General features: G+C 35.2%; 1 protein-coding gene across 5 annotated transcripts in view; it reads right to left on the reverse strand.

Moving 5' to 3' along the window:
- The window catches only part of ST7L (suppression of tumorigenicity 7 like), a 113,585-nt gene that overhangs the window by 53,919 nt on the left and 43,085 nt on the right, over positions 1-16,581 (reverse strand). For all 5 annotated transcript variants that reach the window (XM_034654102.1, XM_034654103.1, XM_034654099.1 and 2 more), the window contains exons 12-13: positions 4,477-4,627; positions 1,069-1,161 (exon numbers count right to left, since the gene is read on the reverse strand). In XM_034654102.1, the coding sequence (XP_034509993.1) occupies positions 1,069-1,161; positions 4,477-4,627 (244 nt within the window). The remainder of the gene's footprint in view (positions 1-1,068; positions 1,162-4,476; positions 4,628-16,581) is intronic.

Consider the following 16,581-nt stretch of genomic DNA (forward strand, 5'->3'; position numbering starts at 1 on the left):
TGATGCTACTGTGATTAGAAATGTTCTACAAATTTCATTTTTGGCCTGATTATTCACTGCCAGTATATAAATATGCAACTGAGTTTTATGCGTGGATATTACAACCTGCAACCTTGCTGAACTTGTTTATTAGATCTAATAGTATTTTTATGAATTTCTTAGGATTTCCTACATAGAAGATGATGTCATCTGTGAATACAGACAGTTTGTCTTCTTCCTTTCAAACACGAATGCTTTTGTTTATTTATATTTTTCTAGCTCGATTGCACTGACTAGGATCTCCAGTACAAGCTGAAGAGAAGTGGGGAGAGCAGCCATCCTTGCCTTATTCCTAATCTTAGGGAGAAAGCATTCAGTGGTTAAATCATAAAATCACCATTAAGTATGCTGTCAGCTGTGGGGTTTTTATAGATGCTCTTTATCAGGTTAAGGAAATTCTCTTTCATTCCTAGTTCGTTCAAAATTTTTACCATGAATGGTTGTTGGATTTTTGTCAGCTCCTTTTCCAGCCTCCCTTGTCATTTATTCTAACATGATGCACTGCCTTTTGAGATGTTAAACCAGTTGCATTTGTGAGGTAAGTCCCAATTGCTCATGGAGTAGAAACTTTTTTTATATGTGGCTGGATTCAGTTTGCTAATATTTTGTTGAATACGTTTGTGTCTATATTCATGAGGGATATCGTTCTACAGTTTTCTTGTAATGTCTTTGGTTTCGGTGTCAGGGGAATACTGGTCTCATGGAATAAGCTGGGAAGTGTTCCTTCCTCTTTTCTTTTCTGAAAAGAGTTTGTGAAGGATTGGTATTATTTCTTCTTCAAATGTTTGTAAGATGACTGCTTTTTTTAACATCTTCAATTTTTGTGTTCTTCATTGCATCTCACATAGCATTTTACCCCCAAAAACATATGGGAATGAACTTACGCAACTACATCCAAAAAAATGGCTAAAACAGTATTTTAAACAGTATCCTGATTTTCAACCAAAGGCACTTTTACTATGAGAAAATACTATGAAAAACAATCCCATAACTACTTTTAAGTTTAGGAAAACTAGAATATTTACTTACTAGGTAATAGCTCTCTATCAGCAATCTCTGTGCAGCTGGGATAAGGATAAAATAGATGGCCTTTCTCTAATGGATATGGAATCATTCTAAAAGCTGAGGAAAAAAAATACATAAGTTGACATTCCATTCAGACTCACTTTCATCCCATACTACAGATCAAATCTATTTTGGAGACATATTTTTATAAAATTTTCACATAGCATTTATTAATTTTTTTTAGAGATACCTTTTAGATGAAAAGTAAGCAAAAGAAGGACTAAGAGGAAGAATAAGACTTATTTAGAGAATAGAATGGTCTGGCTGGAATAAAACTAAAGGGAGTGGTGGGTGATAAGGTTGGCTGGGTCCTTCTTGCCTCTGTCTCCTCACTATAAACACAACAGACTTTGTGGGTATGAATTCCTTTTCTTCCAGGAATCTTCATAAAATTGCAACATGTATAACTGTTGTGACCTTAACTGTTGGCAACCTATAAGAGTTCTCAATGGGTCCTAACTTCATGTGTTAGATGTCACCAAAGTTTTCTACAAGCAGAATTTAACTTAGATCAGAGGTCACCAAAGCATCACCCTTTGGCCAGACCTGGACCACTGTTCATGTTTATAAATAAAATTTTATTAGAATACAGATGTGAAAATCGCTTGTTCATTTATACATTACGTACGGCTGCTTTCATGCTATAAGAGTCAGGTAGCTATAACAGAGACTATGGCCACAGAGACTAAATACTTACCATCTGGCTCTTTACAGAAAAATTTAACCATCCCTGATCTAGATTATCATCAGCTCTTGCAGACTTCTTAAAGAAGGAATCTTTATTACCTACTCAACTAGCTGAGTATTCATCAAAATTGTGATAAGGTTTTTGTTTTTCCTTTAGTGCTAAGCTCTATAAACTTTTGTCAAAATATGAATTTTGTTCTGCCACAATAAAACGCAGGGATTTGTCCAAAGTCACAGAGCAAATCAGTGGTAAAACTAGGAAATCATTCATAAAGAAGATTATTTATGAAATACCGTGTAAATCCCATATTTACTGAAAACCTCCTATGAGCCAGGCAGAACATTAGGCACTGAAGACACATACAGGATCAACGAGATAGAGGACCTGGCTTTGAGGAGCTTGTAGACTACTAGAGAAAAAGCAAAAGGAAGACTAATTACCCAAAGACATTACACTCCTCAGTTTTTGTAGTCCCAGTTTCATTAATCTGCATATTGTCAGTGGCAAGCACAGTGTCTGACCCTTAGTAAGTGGTTAATGCAGAGGTTCCCAAATTCTCTTGCTTCAAGGATACATGGCACCCTTTGTGTAATGTCCCTAGGCTGAAAGAAATGCCTAACAGTTCCACTTAACTAATTATTTTATTTTTTTTAAAGATTTAATTTTTTTAAGTAATCTCTACACCCAATGTGGGCCTTGAACCTACAACTCCAAGATCAAGAGCAGGTACTCTACTGACCGAACCAGCCAGGGACCTTTAATTATTTCATTTTTAAACAATCACCTTTTCTTACTAAGGGGATGTATGTACCTGTTGGGCACCGCATAACTTTTCAAAATTTGGAATCAGATTGGATACCGCCATCCTCATTTCCTGTTCCATATTGATTTTTTTGTGTGGTACTTCTTTTAATCATAGCAATTAAGAAAAACCCAGCTTTGCAAAGCTATGACAACATCAAAAGAAACAGAGAATGGAGAGCGACGTAATGGTGAAACCTTGAACTATGCAGAGCTAACGGTTTGAATGATGCTTGACAGATGTTGAGTATTGCTGTGTTTCCACTGAAATTTTTAAATATCCCATGATACACTTGTGAATTTGCTACAATGCCCCAAGGTGCCACAGTGCAGTTTGGGAGCTCAGGGGGTTAACCAATTCTGGTTAATGAGTACTGAATTTATTTTTGAATTTTAATTGATAACAGGAGTGTACTTTCCAAGGCAATCATTAAAAGAATTCAACTGACAAAATATTTTGATTGAGCGTTTTCATTTTCTAAGTGATTTTTAAGGCGTTACAAATAAGAGATCTGGTCGTTAGTTGAAAAACAATCTAGTTCTCCAAAGAAGATATACAAATGGCCAATTAGCACATGAAAAAAAAGTTCAACAACACTAATTACTAGGAAAATGCAAATCAAAAACACAATGAGATACCGCTTCACACCCATTAGTATGGCTATTATTAAAAAAAATAACAAATGTTGCCAAGGATACAGAGAAAGTGAAACCCTTGTGCAATGCTAGTGGAATATAAAATGGTACAGCTGCCATAGAAAATAGTAAGACAGTTCCTCAAAAAATTAAACACAGAATTAGATAATCTACTGATCCCACTTCTAGGTATATACTCAAAAGAACTGAAAGCAGTTCTTTGTAATATTTGTAATACCCATGTTCATAGCAGCATTATTCATAATAACCAAAAGGTGGAAACAATCCAAATGTCCATTGACCGATGGATGTATAAACAAAGTACAGTATATACATACAATGGATTATTACTCAGCCCTAAAAGGGAACGACTTTCTGACATGTGTTACAACATTATGATCAGTGAAGTAAGCCTGATTTATTGAGACAAATACTGTATGATTCCACTACAGAAGATATCTAGATGAGTGAAACTCATAGAGACGGAAAGTAGAATGGTTACCAGGGGCTGGAGAGGAGGGAAGAATGGGGAGTCATTGTCTAATGGGTACAGAATTTTCAGTTTGAGATGATGAAAAACTCCAGGGATAGATGATGGTGATGTTTGCACAACAATGTGAATGTACATAATGCCATTCAACTGTACATTTTAAACTGTTAAAATGGGGGTGCCTGCCTGACCCAGTCGGCAGAGTGCATGACTTGATCTCAGGGTTGTGAGTTCGAGCCCCACGTTGGGTGTGGAGATTACTTAAAAATAAAATCTTTAAAAAATAATAAAAAATAAATAAAATGGTTAAAATAGTAACTTTCGTGTTATGTGTATTTTGCCACAATAAAAAAATGGATTTAAAAAAAGTTGTTACTAGTTGTAAAGAAAATAGTTTCATGATGTAAACATCTAAAAAAGTCCAGTTTAAAAAATATTACAATAACTCAACCACATTAAAAAGCTTACAAAAAAAGAGATGTAAGTTTTCATTTTCTTTCCTTACAAATATGTAATTTAAATGAATGTATGGTAGAATACGGTAACAGTGTCTCATTTTGCTCTCCTAAATGTGGCATCAATAAGTACATAAAGAATTTTTCCTACCAATAAACCACATAAACACCTCTGAGTTCACTTTGAAACCAATCTGAACAACAATACTTAGGGAAACTCGGACAATCTCATTTAAAAAGGCTGCCAGGGATGCAATGAATAGTCCGAGAGATTAGTGGTACATTTGGAAAAGAATACTTACTGCCTTCCCATGTACACTGTAACAGATTAAGAGCACCTTCTATTCTCTTCCAGTGCTGAAGATGGAAGAAAGCATAGGCGATTGCTTCACTATCACCCCGTTTCAGAATGTGTTCTGGAGGTAAAATTAGACTTTTCATCTCTAGTAAGTACTAGAAAGATAACACACACAAAACACACCACAGAAAAACAAAAAAATTAAATTATATTAAGTTCAAACACCCACAACAATGTAGATTCAAATTTTATAAAGTCAGTTTGCTTTAAAAAAACAAATATTAAGCTAGTTGAGATGACAAGAGGGTCACACTGATAGCATGTGTATAAAATGCTTATATATGCAAATTCTAAAGATCAGAATATTCCTAAGAGCAAAAATAAGGTGATAAATGGCTTATGTATGACCTTGGTAAATACATAATGGAAACTCAAGCTGAGGAAATAATGTGAGAGCAAATATCTATTTTTCCAAAAGAGAATTAAGTATAAAAATCATAAAATACAATTTTGGAACAACATTTTGTGGTGACATTCAATTCTTTTTTTCTCTCATTGCCACTGAGCTTAATGCCCATCTTTAATTTATACAACTTAATTGTGAATAAATTCAATTAAATTAATATCTAGGGGAGCAAAGCACTATGTTTGTTAGGAAGCACTAGATTCTCTGGAGCTTCCGAATGCAGTGAGAAAGACAGATTTCTGAAGTTAATAATTATAACAAGACTATTCTGAGTGCTTTATTAGAGGTATAAACAGTGTATATAAGAATTTGGATAGAAGATTTTTTTAGTTTTTTTATAATAGGTTTATTGAGATATAATTCATATTTTACAATTCACCCATTTAAAGTGTACAACTCAATGTTTTTAATATGTTCACAGATATGTACAACCATTACCACAGTCAATTTTAGAACATTTTCATCACCGCAAAAAGAACCCCCATCATCTCTAGTTGTTAACCTCTAATCCCCATTCCCCCTAAGCAACCACTAATCTACTTTGCATCTCTATAGATTTGCCTGTTCTGGCTATTTCATACAAGAAGAATCACATAACATATGGTCTATTGTAACCGGTTTCTTTCACTCTGTACAATGTTTTCAAGGTACATCCATGTTATATCATATACCAGTACCTCATTCATTTTTGTGGCTAACTAATATTCCATTATATGGATGTACCACATTTGTTTATCCTTTCATTATTTGATGAACATTTGGTTGTTTTCATCTTTGGGCTATTATGAATAATGCTGCGATAAACATTCATGCACAAGTTTTTATGAGAACATATGCTTTCGTCTCTCTTGGGTATATACCCAGGAATGGAAGTGCTGGGTCATATGGTAACTATACATTTAGGAGGTATTAATTATGATTTAGGAATTGAAAATAAACCACTTGATGGAATTTGGGATTTGAACTAATATTTATAAAGATATGTAAAATGTAGATGAACAGATTGGGTGTGGGGTGGGGAGACACAGCAGGTTGGAGTACAGGCCAACTTAAACAAGGCTAAGAAAGGATAAAGCAAGACGCCTTTAAGGAATTAGTGAGTGTGCCTGTTAAAGAAGTTATAGCCTATCAGTTCTTATTCACATACGAAATTAAATTATATCTTAAATTCTTGAAGAAAATACTTGCCTTAATATTATAATCCACAACAAAAGCAGTATACTTAAATGTACTAATTACATGAAGAAAGATGCAAAATTAACCACTCATACATCATCTCTACTATTAAAGTGGTCAACTTAAAATAAAACTTTTCAAAAAATATTTAGTTAGCAAAATACTTCCTCCAAAGACTAAGACCAGAGTACCTTTCCCCTACTAGGCCGGTTTGAAACAGCCTCTTTGGTTCTACCTAATTTGATACCAAATTATGTGTCATAAGGTCCAAACCACATTAACTTCTGTTATAAAATATAGAAAGAGAAACACTCCTGAGAAGTGTTGTAAATGATATCCTCTCAAACTTTAAATTCTAAGTTCCTCAGGTTGTTACACAAACTAAGGAGATAACATAAATTTGAGCTGAAATTTGTAAAACGCTTTGTAAAACTGCTATAAGCAGGAAGAGACAAAAAGTTGTGGCTTCAAAATTGAGCCTTAGGTTATTAATCAATATATATGTATGTATTATATTAATATATCTAAAATAAGTTTTTCTTTTTTATGAAATGTGCCTTTCCAACACTCACTAAGCTTCATGCCTGTCTTTAATTACTCTTACTCCTATACCTCAATAAAGCTGGAAAAAAAAAAGAATAGTTAATCTTGATGTCTCTGGCTCTCTCCTCAAAGTGTACGAATGCAGTCTGCTCATCAATTTATTTTAGCAGATGTCACAAGCTATGAGATTATTTACTAATCCAGTTTGGGGACTTAACATTTCCCATTCAGTTTCTTAAAGGAATGCAGCAGAGGTTGTGTCCTGGTCAAGCAAAGCCCATTTGCTGCCTGGTTGGGTTCTCTCCCCTTAGTGCCTTGGGCCTATATTCAGGAGGGTAATATTCTTTCTAATCCTCTCTAATCCTTGCCCATTTTTTTAAAACACAGTAAAAGATCACTCGCACCAGGCAGCTGTGGGAAAATGGACTCAAATAGCTGACCTCTGACATGACTCCTTATGTTCTTAGCAAGTGCACTAAGAGCTTCTTCAGTAGGAAGAAAAAAAAAAAAAGCAGCAATCACAATGGAATCTCCATCATAAAAAGAGTATCTCATTTTTAGAAGGAAACTTTTAATACGAAAACTGTTTAATATCATAAAGTCCTTTCTATTAAAGTTCTGCTTCATTTTATAGGTAGAGGAGACGAAGTAACCCAAATTATTTTCAATGAGTTTTAGAACCCTGAAACTTTAAACTAAACCTATCTTGGTAGCCACTTAGCAAATGGTGAGCCAAAGATAGTTAACAATTTTTCAAACGTAGAGAAAATTTCAACTAAATATGTCAAGAAATACTTTTTTGAACAGCAACTATATATCTATATTTTCACTGTTTAATGATCTGAGGGACAATTCAGATAGCAGTCAAACACATATGGCATGTTTACTAGGAACTGACTTGAGGAGTTTATATTTTAAAATCTTTGCCATTTAATCATTAAAAAAAAATCTTCCTTATGCTATCTTATTTTTCATTACGTCTCACCTACAAGCAAATGTCCTTTCCAATTTGACTTTAAAACAAAGCAATTCTTATGTTTCAGTTTCTGATCAAACACTGAAATAAAGTTTCACCCTCAAAATATAAGAGAAAATTTTCAGTTTAAAGAAAGTATCTTTAAAATAGGTAATTATAGGATTATGACTTATTTTATTTCCTTCACAAACTGCTACTCAGGAATTTCTGCTACCCAGCATAAGCTGTAAGTTACTACACAATAGAAACCATATCCTTCATATTCTTCTATAGCACCTGGCACACTACACTCCCAAACTAACTGACCTGATCCAATATATATATAGCTAAAATGTCTTTAGACCCATGTTTATATTTCAGTTTTTACTTAAAGGTATTTTTTAACTCTCTGAGCAAACTAAAAACAAAACAAACTTCTGCTACCTAGACTTTTATTTTTCTGTGAATAAGAATATGAAAGGTAGAAAACTGAAGAGCAGTTGGTTTGGTTTGAGTCTTTTTTCTGCTTCTGAAAGTATATGCTTAGTGCACAAAAATTCAAACATTGCAGAATTACATAGTAGAAATACTATATTAAAAGTTTGGAGAATAAGGGCACCTAGGTGGCTCAGTCAGTTGAGCATCTGACTCTTGGTTTCAGCTCAGGTCACGATTTCAGGGTCGTGAGATCAAGCCCCACGTTGGGCTCCACATTAGCTCGGAGTCTGCTTTAGAGTCTGTCTCTTCCTCTGCCCCTCCCCCTGCTCACACTCTCATGCTCTCTCTCTAAAATAAAATAAATAAATAAATAAAATCTTTTAAAAAAAAAGATTGGAGAATGAAAGAATAAAGAGAAAAGGATAATCTAATTTATATTTGTCTGGATTTCTTTACACATAACAACCTTAAAAACAGGATCAAACTTTTATGTAACTCACTTTTTACTTCACAAAATATCTTGTACATCTCTTCTTATCTCTATATAGATCTAACTCATTATTTTTAATTGTTATAGTGTTTCATTTGAGCTGAGTTATTTTATAAGAAATAAGGTCATGCTGAAATTGTACTACTATTTTTTTTTTTTAAAGATTTTATTTATTTATTTGACAGAGATAGAGACAGCCAGTGAGAGAGGGAACACAAGCAGGGGGAGTGGGAGAGGAAGAAGCAGGCTCATAGCAGAGGAGCCTGATGTGGGGCTCGATCCCACAACACCGGGATCACGCCCTGAGCCGAAGGCAGACGCTCAACCGCTGTGCCACCCAGGCGCCCCTGTACTACTATTCTTAAAAGGCCAAAAATAGTAACATTAAGCAAAACTCATAAAAATATTAAGAAAGATGGCTTCAAAATTCCAAAAAGTGATGGGATCTAAAATTTTACTTTAACTTAAGACAGGTCTTTATAGCAAAATAAGTCTAAAATACAGACATGTCTATTAACCAAACATTTTCTGAATGCCCATTATGTGTTAAGCAGAGTTTCAGACATAAAATGATATGTAGAACAAGAATTCTGCTTTTTAGGGAACTAGGGAAGAGACATACAAACAGACCAAAACACAAAACCAAACCCAAGATATGATTAAGGCATGGAAGGCAGGGAGAAGAGAGAGCCATTATCTCTGCTTGGGAGAAATGATAAAGACAGCTCTACAGAAGAGGCAGCAGGCGAGCAAGATCCTGAAGAACGAGCAGAAACTTGCCATGTAGAGAAGAGAGCAAGCGTATGTGCAAAGGTAGGGAGACATGATGAGACATGACCAATCCAGGGACTAATGAGATAAGAGCAAAGCAAAAGTGGCAAGGAATAAGGCTGGAGACAGATACCAGGCCCAAACTGTGAAGGGTTTCTGTACATGCAATACTAAGGGGCTGGTCCTTATCTGGTAGGTGATAAGGAACAAGGAGAGCTCTTCAAGCAGAGCAGCTTTGCTATTTAGGTAGACAACTCCAGCCAGGGCCAGTATGCAGATGCGATTATGGCAGGGAGACTACCGAGAAATACGTTTTAATCATCCAAGCAAAAGATGGAAAGTACTTAAGATTATTTCTGTATCTTTATCTGTATATTTAGAAATGCACAGAAAATGTCTGGCCATCATATAAACCAAACAGTGGCTACATGACAGAAGTAGAATTGGGAGAGGAAGAATTGGATTTTTTATTTTATAAGCTTCTGAAGGGTCTGATTCCTTTTTTAAGAAGTACTAATTACTTTTATAATAACAATGATAATTTTTGAAAGAGCAGGTAGTGAGGGCATACACTGGTCAGTGACAGAGGGGATGGAGTAGATGGCTAGATCTGAAAGACATTTCAAAGGTTATGAGTTGCCAGTTTGGGAAGGGCACAAGTAAATATTAATGATGAGAAGATGAAAATGAAGCCATAAATCAAAATACAGAAATAAGTAAGGACAGACAAATTGGAGAAGAAACTTAAAAATAAGATTTAAAAAATTCAGTTTGAGGGGCACCTGGGGGCCTCAGTCCGTTAAGCGTCAGAATCTTGATTCTAGCTCAGGTCATGATCTCAAGGTCGTGCGATCGAGCCCCGAGTCAGGCTCTGTGCTCAACACGGGGTCTGCTTGTCCCTCTCCCTCTACTCCCCTGCCCACTTGCTCTCTCTCTCTCTCAAAGAAACAAAATCTTTTAAAAAAAAATTCCTTTTGAGACACATTGAAATGGCTGAGGTACCTATCAGATATCCAGGTAAAAATGTCCACAACTAGATAGAAATACAAGTCTATAAACAAGGAAGGAAGCCAGAGTTAAAACATACATGTTTGGAAATTATCAGCAAATAAAATATAGTCTAAGACATAAACCAAGTCTGGTACCCAGTATATGCTGCAGGACCTTCCGTATTACCTCCAAATCACTCTACTATTATATCTGGAACAGAACCAAAATTGTTGGAATAATTTATATCCAACTATGGACAACATACTCAAATGATTACTCAAGTCTCTTGCTTTTCCCTAAAAATTAAAAAAAAATTAAAGCTATTTTAGAAGTTATAGTTTAACAAAAAAGGCATAAATGACGTATGGTCTGAGGTCTTTTTTACTCTAAAACCATACCTATGCTTACACTCAAATTCACTTTAATTTTGAATTGCTTTGATCTTTATATTATCTTTAGATGACTTTGTTTCTATTACTTTGTAAATCTTACAACAGCTTTTGACCAAAAGCAATATAATTCTGACCTGAAGTAATGATAATACTTTATAATCTTCCTCTTAAAAGCAGAGGTTAAAGAAAAATCTCTCTGAAGACATCTGAAATTAAGGTACTTTGCTCTTGATCAGTCATGCACATCAAGAACCAATTTATCTCTGCAATTAGTTTTCTCAGTGCACATTCTATGAGATTGGACAGGCAGGCTGAATGCAAAGAGTCCACATGGACATGTATTAGGGGGGAGACTAAAGACAGTTCCCAGAAAGAAAGTCAACAGAATTGCTATATGAATAAACTGAAAGAAAACCTAATACTCCCAGCAGCCTCAGGAGCAAAGAGAAAGTGATCTTATATTGAAAAGAAAAGGAAGGGAGACTAGAGAGGGCGTTTGCCACAGGAAAACTTCTTTCCACAGCATCCTACAGAGCAGTACCTCAAGAGGTAAGTATTTTACATAACCACTCTTCCAGCTAGGCCACAGCATAACCCAACAGAAAGGCAAAGTGCCTTTCTGTGTCCTAAGTTTGGGTCAGACTTCAACACCACTTCCCACTTCTCCTTTGATTCCTGCCATGCCACTAAGTCTCAATCAAGTGCGTGTTTCCCTCTTTTATCCTTCATATATGCTGCTATAATACAGGTAGTTAGGCCAATGTATTGTAAGCTTGCTGCTAAAGAGCTGGTATCTTCTGTTAGTGGATGGGACTCAGAACATCCTCCATGCTTCGATTTCTGATCAACCAGAATGGATTTTTCCTTCTCTGTATCAATTTATTTTTAAAATTCCCCTTGCACTTAAAGAAACCTCCAGGCATGGTCTGGTTTCTTGGCAACACAAAACAGCTTTTTTTTTTTTTGTAAAAATAATAGTTTTTAAAAGATACCTATAACATATTCCGAAACATGCGCTCAAGTTGTTACTTTGTTTTTAAAAGTTCTACTTTACTCTTCCCTCAATAGCTTCTCTTGCAAGACACAAATAAATTGTCTTCAGGGTACTAATTCAAATTAGTTAATTCCTAAACTGTCTCAGTAACTTCACCTTTACCTTATCTCAACAAAAGAATCCCCAAATCTGACACATGCTAAGGCCGATAATATTCATAAGAAAAGAGTGCATACAGAACAGCTTAAACAGGAAGAGAAAACGGTAGTGGAGGTGTAATAAAGCAATAATCACCATGATCAATACTCTTGCCTGATACTCATTGTGTTAAGCGCTTCATATATATCATTACATTTAATCAGAAGGCATGATACTTTGACAGTGCTTTCCATGATGAGTCAAATTCTTTTTCTTTACTGAGGTATAATTTAAAAACAGTAAAACGCACAGACCTAACGCCTGCAAATGTAGACAAGCAATACCCAAATGAAGACATAGAGCACTTCCATCCCCCCAGGAAGTTCTTCTTTCCAGTTAATTCTCTACTTTGACCGCCTTACGCAACCACTATTCTGATTTCTACCAACACAGTTCACCTTTCAGTGTCACATTTTTGTATTATTTTGTACCATACTATATTTTTTGAGATTCATCCGTATTCTACTTGCATCAGTTCTTTTTATTGCTGAATAGTATCCCCCTGAATAAATATATCACAACTCGTCCATTTACTTGTTAATGCACATGTGGGTTGTTTCCAGTTCGGGGCTATCATGAATAAAGCTGCTATGAACGTTCACATCCTCTTTGGAAAAACAGAGTTTCATTTCTCTTGGGTCTACACCTTGGAGTGGAATTGCTGGGTCATAGAGTGAGATGTAAGTTTAACTTTCTAAGAAATTGCCAAATAGTTTTCTAAAGTGGTTGTATCATTTTATACTTTTAGCAGCAAAGTGTCAGAGCTCTAATTGTTAAACAATCTTACCAACATTTTATCAGTCTTTTTCATTATAGCCATTCTGGTAGGTGTGAAGCAGCACCCTGTTGTGATTTTACATTGCATTTCCCTGATAACTAATGATGTTGAACACATCTTTACGTGTTTATTGGACATTCCAGTATCTTCTTTTATGAAGTCTGTTCAAGGCTTTTGGTCATTTTTCACACTTTCTATATTTACATATTCTGGAGAGGAGCCCTTTGCCAAACGATTCAGTTGCAAAAAATTTTTTTCCTGTCTGTACCTTGCCTTGTCATTTTCTTAACATTGTCTTCAATGAGCAGAATTTTAATTTTTGAAAAGTCCAATTTATAATTTTTTCCTTTTGTAATTAAGTGCCTTTTGTGTCCTTGGAAATCTTTACCAACCCCAAAATTTCAAAGATATTCTTAGATGTTTTCTTCTAATGTTGTATAGTTTTAGCTTTTAGATTTAGGTCAATGAGCCATCTTAAATTAATGTTTATGCATGCTATGAGAAAAATTCATGATTTTTCCCCCATTCAGACATTCAGATGTTCTACCACCATTTGTTGAAGAGTTTCTTTTCCCCATTGAATTATATTAGTACTTTTGTAAAAAAATCAATGGACAGTATGTATGTGGATATATTTCTGGACTTTCTATTCTGTGATTTTTTTTTAAAGATTTTATTTATTTATTTGTCAGAGAGAGAGCACAAGCAGGAGGAGTGGCATGTAGAGGGAGAGGCAGGTTCCTCACTGAGGAAGAAGCCCAATGCAGGACTCAACCCCAGGACCCTGGGATAATGACCAGAGCCAAAGGCAGATGCTTAACTGACCGAGCCACCCAGGAATCCCTGTGATTTTGTTTTTAAGATAATTATTTCAGGGTGCCTGGGTGGCTTAGTCGGGTAAACGTCCAACTCTTGGTTTTGGCTCAGGTAGTGATCTCATGGATTGTGGGATCAAGCCCTGCGTTGGGCTCTGTGCTCAGCAGGCAGTCTGCTTGAGATTCTCTCTCTTCCTCTCCCTCTGCCCTTCTCCTCCACACTGTTGCTCTGGCGTGCACTCGCTCTCTAAAACAAATAAATAAATCTTTTTAAAAACATAATTATTTCAAATTTAAATATAAAAACAATAAAATTTAGAAGAATTTGGTGGTAATATGCTTAGAAAACCTTCAATGAAATATTGCAGTAAGCTATTGCTAGATTCTAAGTTAAAGCTGAACAATACTATTTTAACTGATATGTGAAGTGTCATAAGTCAACAATCACATCCACATAGGTCACTGACATTCATGGATTTAATACTTACAATTTCAGTCATCTATGGTATCTCTAAACATCCATGATTTATAAAGCCATCATTTTGCTAAGGCCCAAATTTGAATCATAGCTCTGAGGCTTGTGCGCACACGTGAGTAACTTATCTAATGAGTAACCCTGACTCTTCAGCATTAACATCTCAGCAGGGTTCATGACCTATCCTCATGTTTACATTTCAGGGGTGAAGTTATGTTATAGTGGTATTTTCAACTATAGAGATTCACAGTGGTTTTGGACCATATTAATCAAGAGTGTCAATAGCTTACTATAAGAATAATGTTAAAGAATACCTTCTGTAGGGGCGCCTGGGTGGCACAGCGGTTAAGCGTCTGCCTTCGGCTCAGGGCGTGATCCCAGCGTTGTGGGATCGAGCCCCCACATCAGGCTCCTACGCTATGAGCCTGCTTCTTCCTCTCCCACTCCCCTGCTTGTGTTCTCTCTCGCTGGCTGTCTCTATCTCTGTCGAATAAATAAATAAAATCTTTAAAAAAAAAAAAAAAGAATACCTTCTGTAATAAAAAGACAAACTTAAAAGTGTTCAAAGGATTTGAATAAACATTTATCCAAATAAGTTATACAAATGGCCAAAAAGCACATTAAAAGATAGATGTTTGACATCATTAGTCATTAAGGAAATGCAAACCAAAACCACAATGAGACACCATTCACACCTACTAAGATAACTATAATCAAAAGATGAACAATAACAAGTGTTGGCATGGAAGTATGGAAGTTGAAACCCTCACACATTGCTGGTGGGAATATAAAACAGCACAGCCACTTTAGAAAACAGTTTGGAAGTCTCTCAAAAGGTTAAATGTGGAATTACCATATGATCCAACAATTCTGCCTCTAGGTTTATAGCCAAGAAGTGAAACCACATGTTCACACAAAAATGTGCACATGAATATTCATTACATCATTGTTCAAAATAGCCGAAAAGTGGGACCAACCTAAATGGCCATCAACTGATGAATAAACAAAATGTAGTATATCCATACAATGGAATATCATTCAGCCATAAAAAGGAATGAAGTATTGATACATGCTACATTATGCTAAGTGAAACAAGTCAGACACAAAAGGCCACATATTCTATGATTCCAAATCCACAGACACAGAAAGTAGATTAGTGGATGCCAGAGATTAAGGAAGAAAAGAATGGGGAGTGACTATTAATAGGTACAAGGTGGGGTTCATTCTGAGGCAATGAAAATGTTCTAGTATTAGATAGATGATGATGATTGCAGAGCCTTACGAATATATTAAAAACCACTGAATTGTGTACTTGAAAAGGGTGAATTTTATGGTATGTGAATTATCTCAATTTAAAAAAAGAATACCTTCTATAAAACGCTTTGATGGTTGGATAATAAAGGATATGAGACACTAGAATGACTGAAGCAGGAATGGGTAGAAGGTATGAAACATTTTCTCTTAAAAAAGAACCTATTTCTGTGGTAGCTGAAAGATGCACAATCTTTTTCTTGTTTGGTGACTAAAAAAAATTTTGAACCAAAGCCATAGCTAGGTAATGAAGAACAAGTCAAAACCCATGAAAACATGCTGTTCTAAATTTTTGCTATTACTATCATAGTTACTGTACACTGAAATTCATTCAGTAGATTAAAAAAATCTGTACAATCAATATTAATGAAATATCTAAAGCAAATTCATAGCCTGAAGAGATTTATGTGATCTTTCTCTATTGCACTTCTAATAGTTTCCAGCTTTAACAAATTGCACAGCTCTAGACCTGTAGCCATTTCTGTTGTAGTCATGTGGACAGTTGCCAAAAAATATTTCCTGCTAAAATAGCTTTATCCTTTGTCATTTTACTGGTAAGATTCATACAACATTTGACAAATTTGTGTAATAAATTTGTAAGAATAAAAGAAGATTAAATTTATGTATTAAATTTATTTAATACATTAGGTTAAATAAGTTATCACAACCCACAGTTGAAGTCTGAAGAAGAAAACTCCTAAAGCCCTTTGTTTGCTTGGCTCCAGCTGAAAGGCAGGGATGGAGAACATAACTAGTGGAGGGGGGATCTGAATCGGTACATACTTCATCACTTGTAAAACCCTAGCAAAAACGGCCTTACAGACTGGAGGTCTCCCAGTTCATACAACACCAATGTTATTTAGGTGGGATATTATCCAAGTTGTTGGAGCTTAAAACTTCTCCAAAAAACCTTAATAATGATCATATTTCAAAATACCCAGCCTGAAGTGTATATTCACAAAGAATACTGTAAGGCTTATAGCACTATTCTACTTAGCTAGATACTTTGATAGAGTTGAACTGACAACTGGCTTTGATGTTTAGTTGGAGGGAAAATACTTAAATTTCTACCTACAAATAGAAATGATTTTAAAATGTTAAAGTATATACACATTATATACTAGTTAAATATATACTTAAATTATATATTATAGTTTTACTGAGATACATATTTCATATCACAAAATTCACCATTGTTAGTATACAGTTCAATAATTTTTAGTAAATTTATACAGTTGTGCAACCATCAGAACAAAAAGTTCCTCATGCCAGTCTGCAGTCGGACATCCACACTCCCATCCCCAGTTTCAGGGAACC

This window comes from Ailuropoda melanoleuca, chromosome 2 (genome assembly GCF_002007445.2).
Source record: "Ailuropoda melanoleuca isolate Jingjing chromosome 2, ASM200744v2, whole genome shotgun sequence".
In the NCBI taxonomy this organism is placed as follows: Eukaryota; Metazoa; Chordata; class Mammalia; order Carnivora; family Ursidae; genus Ailuropoda; species Ailuropoda melanoleuca.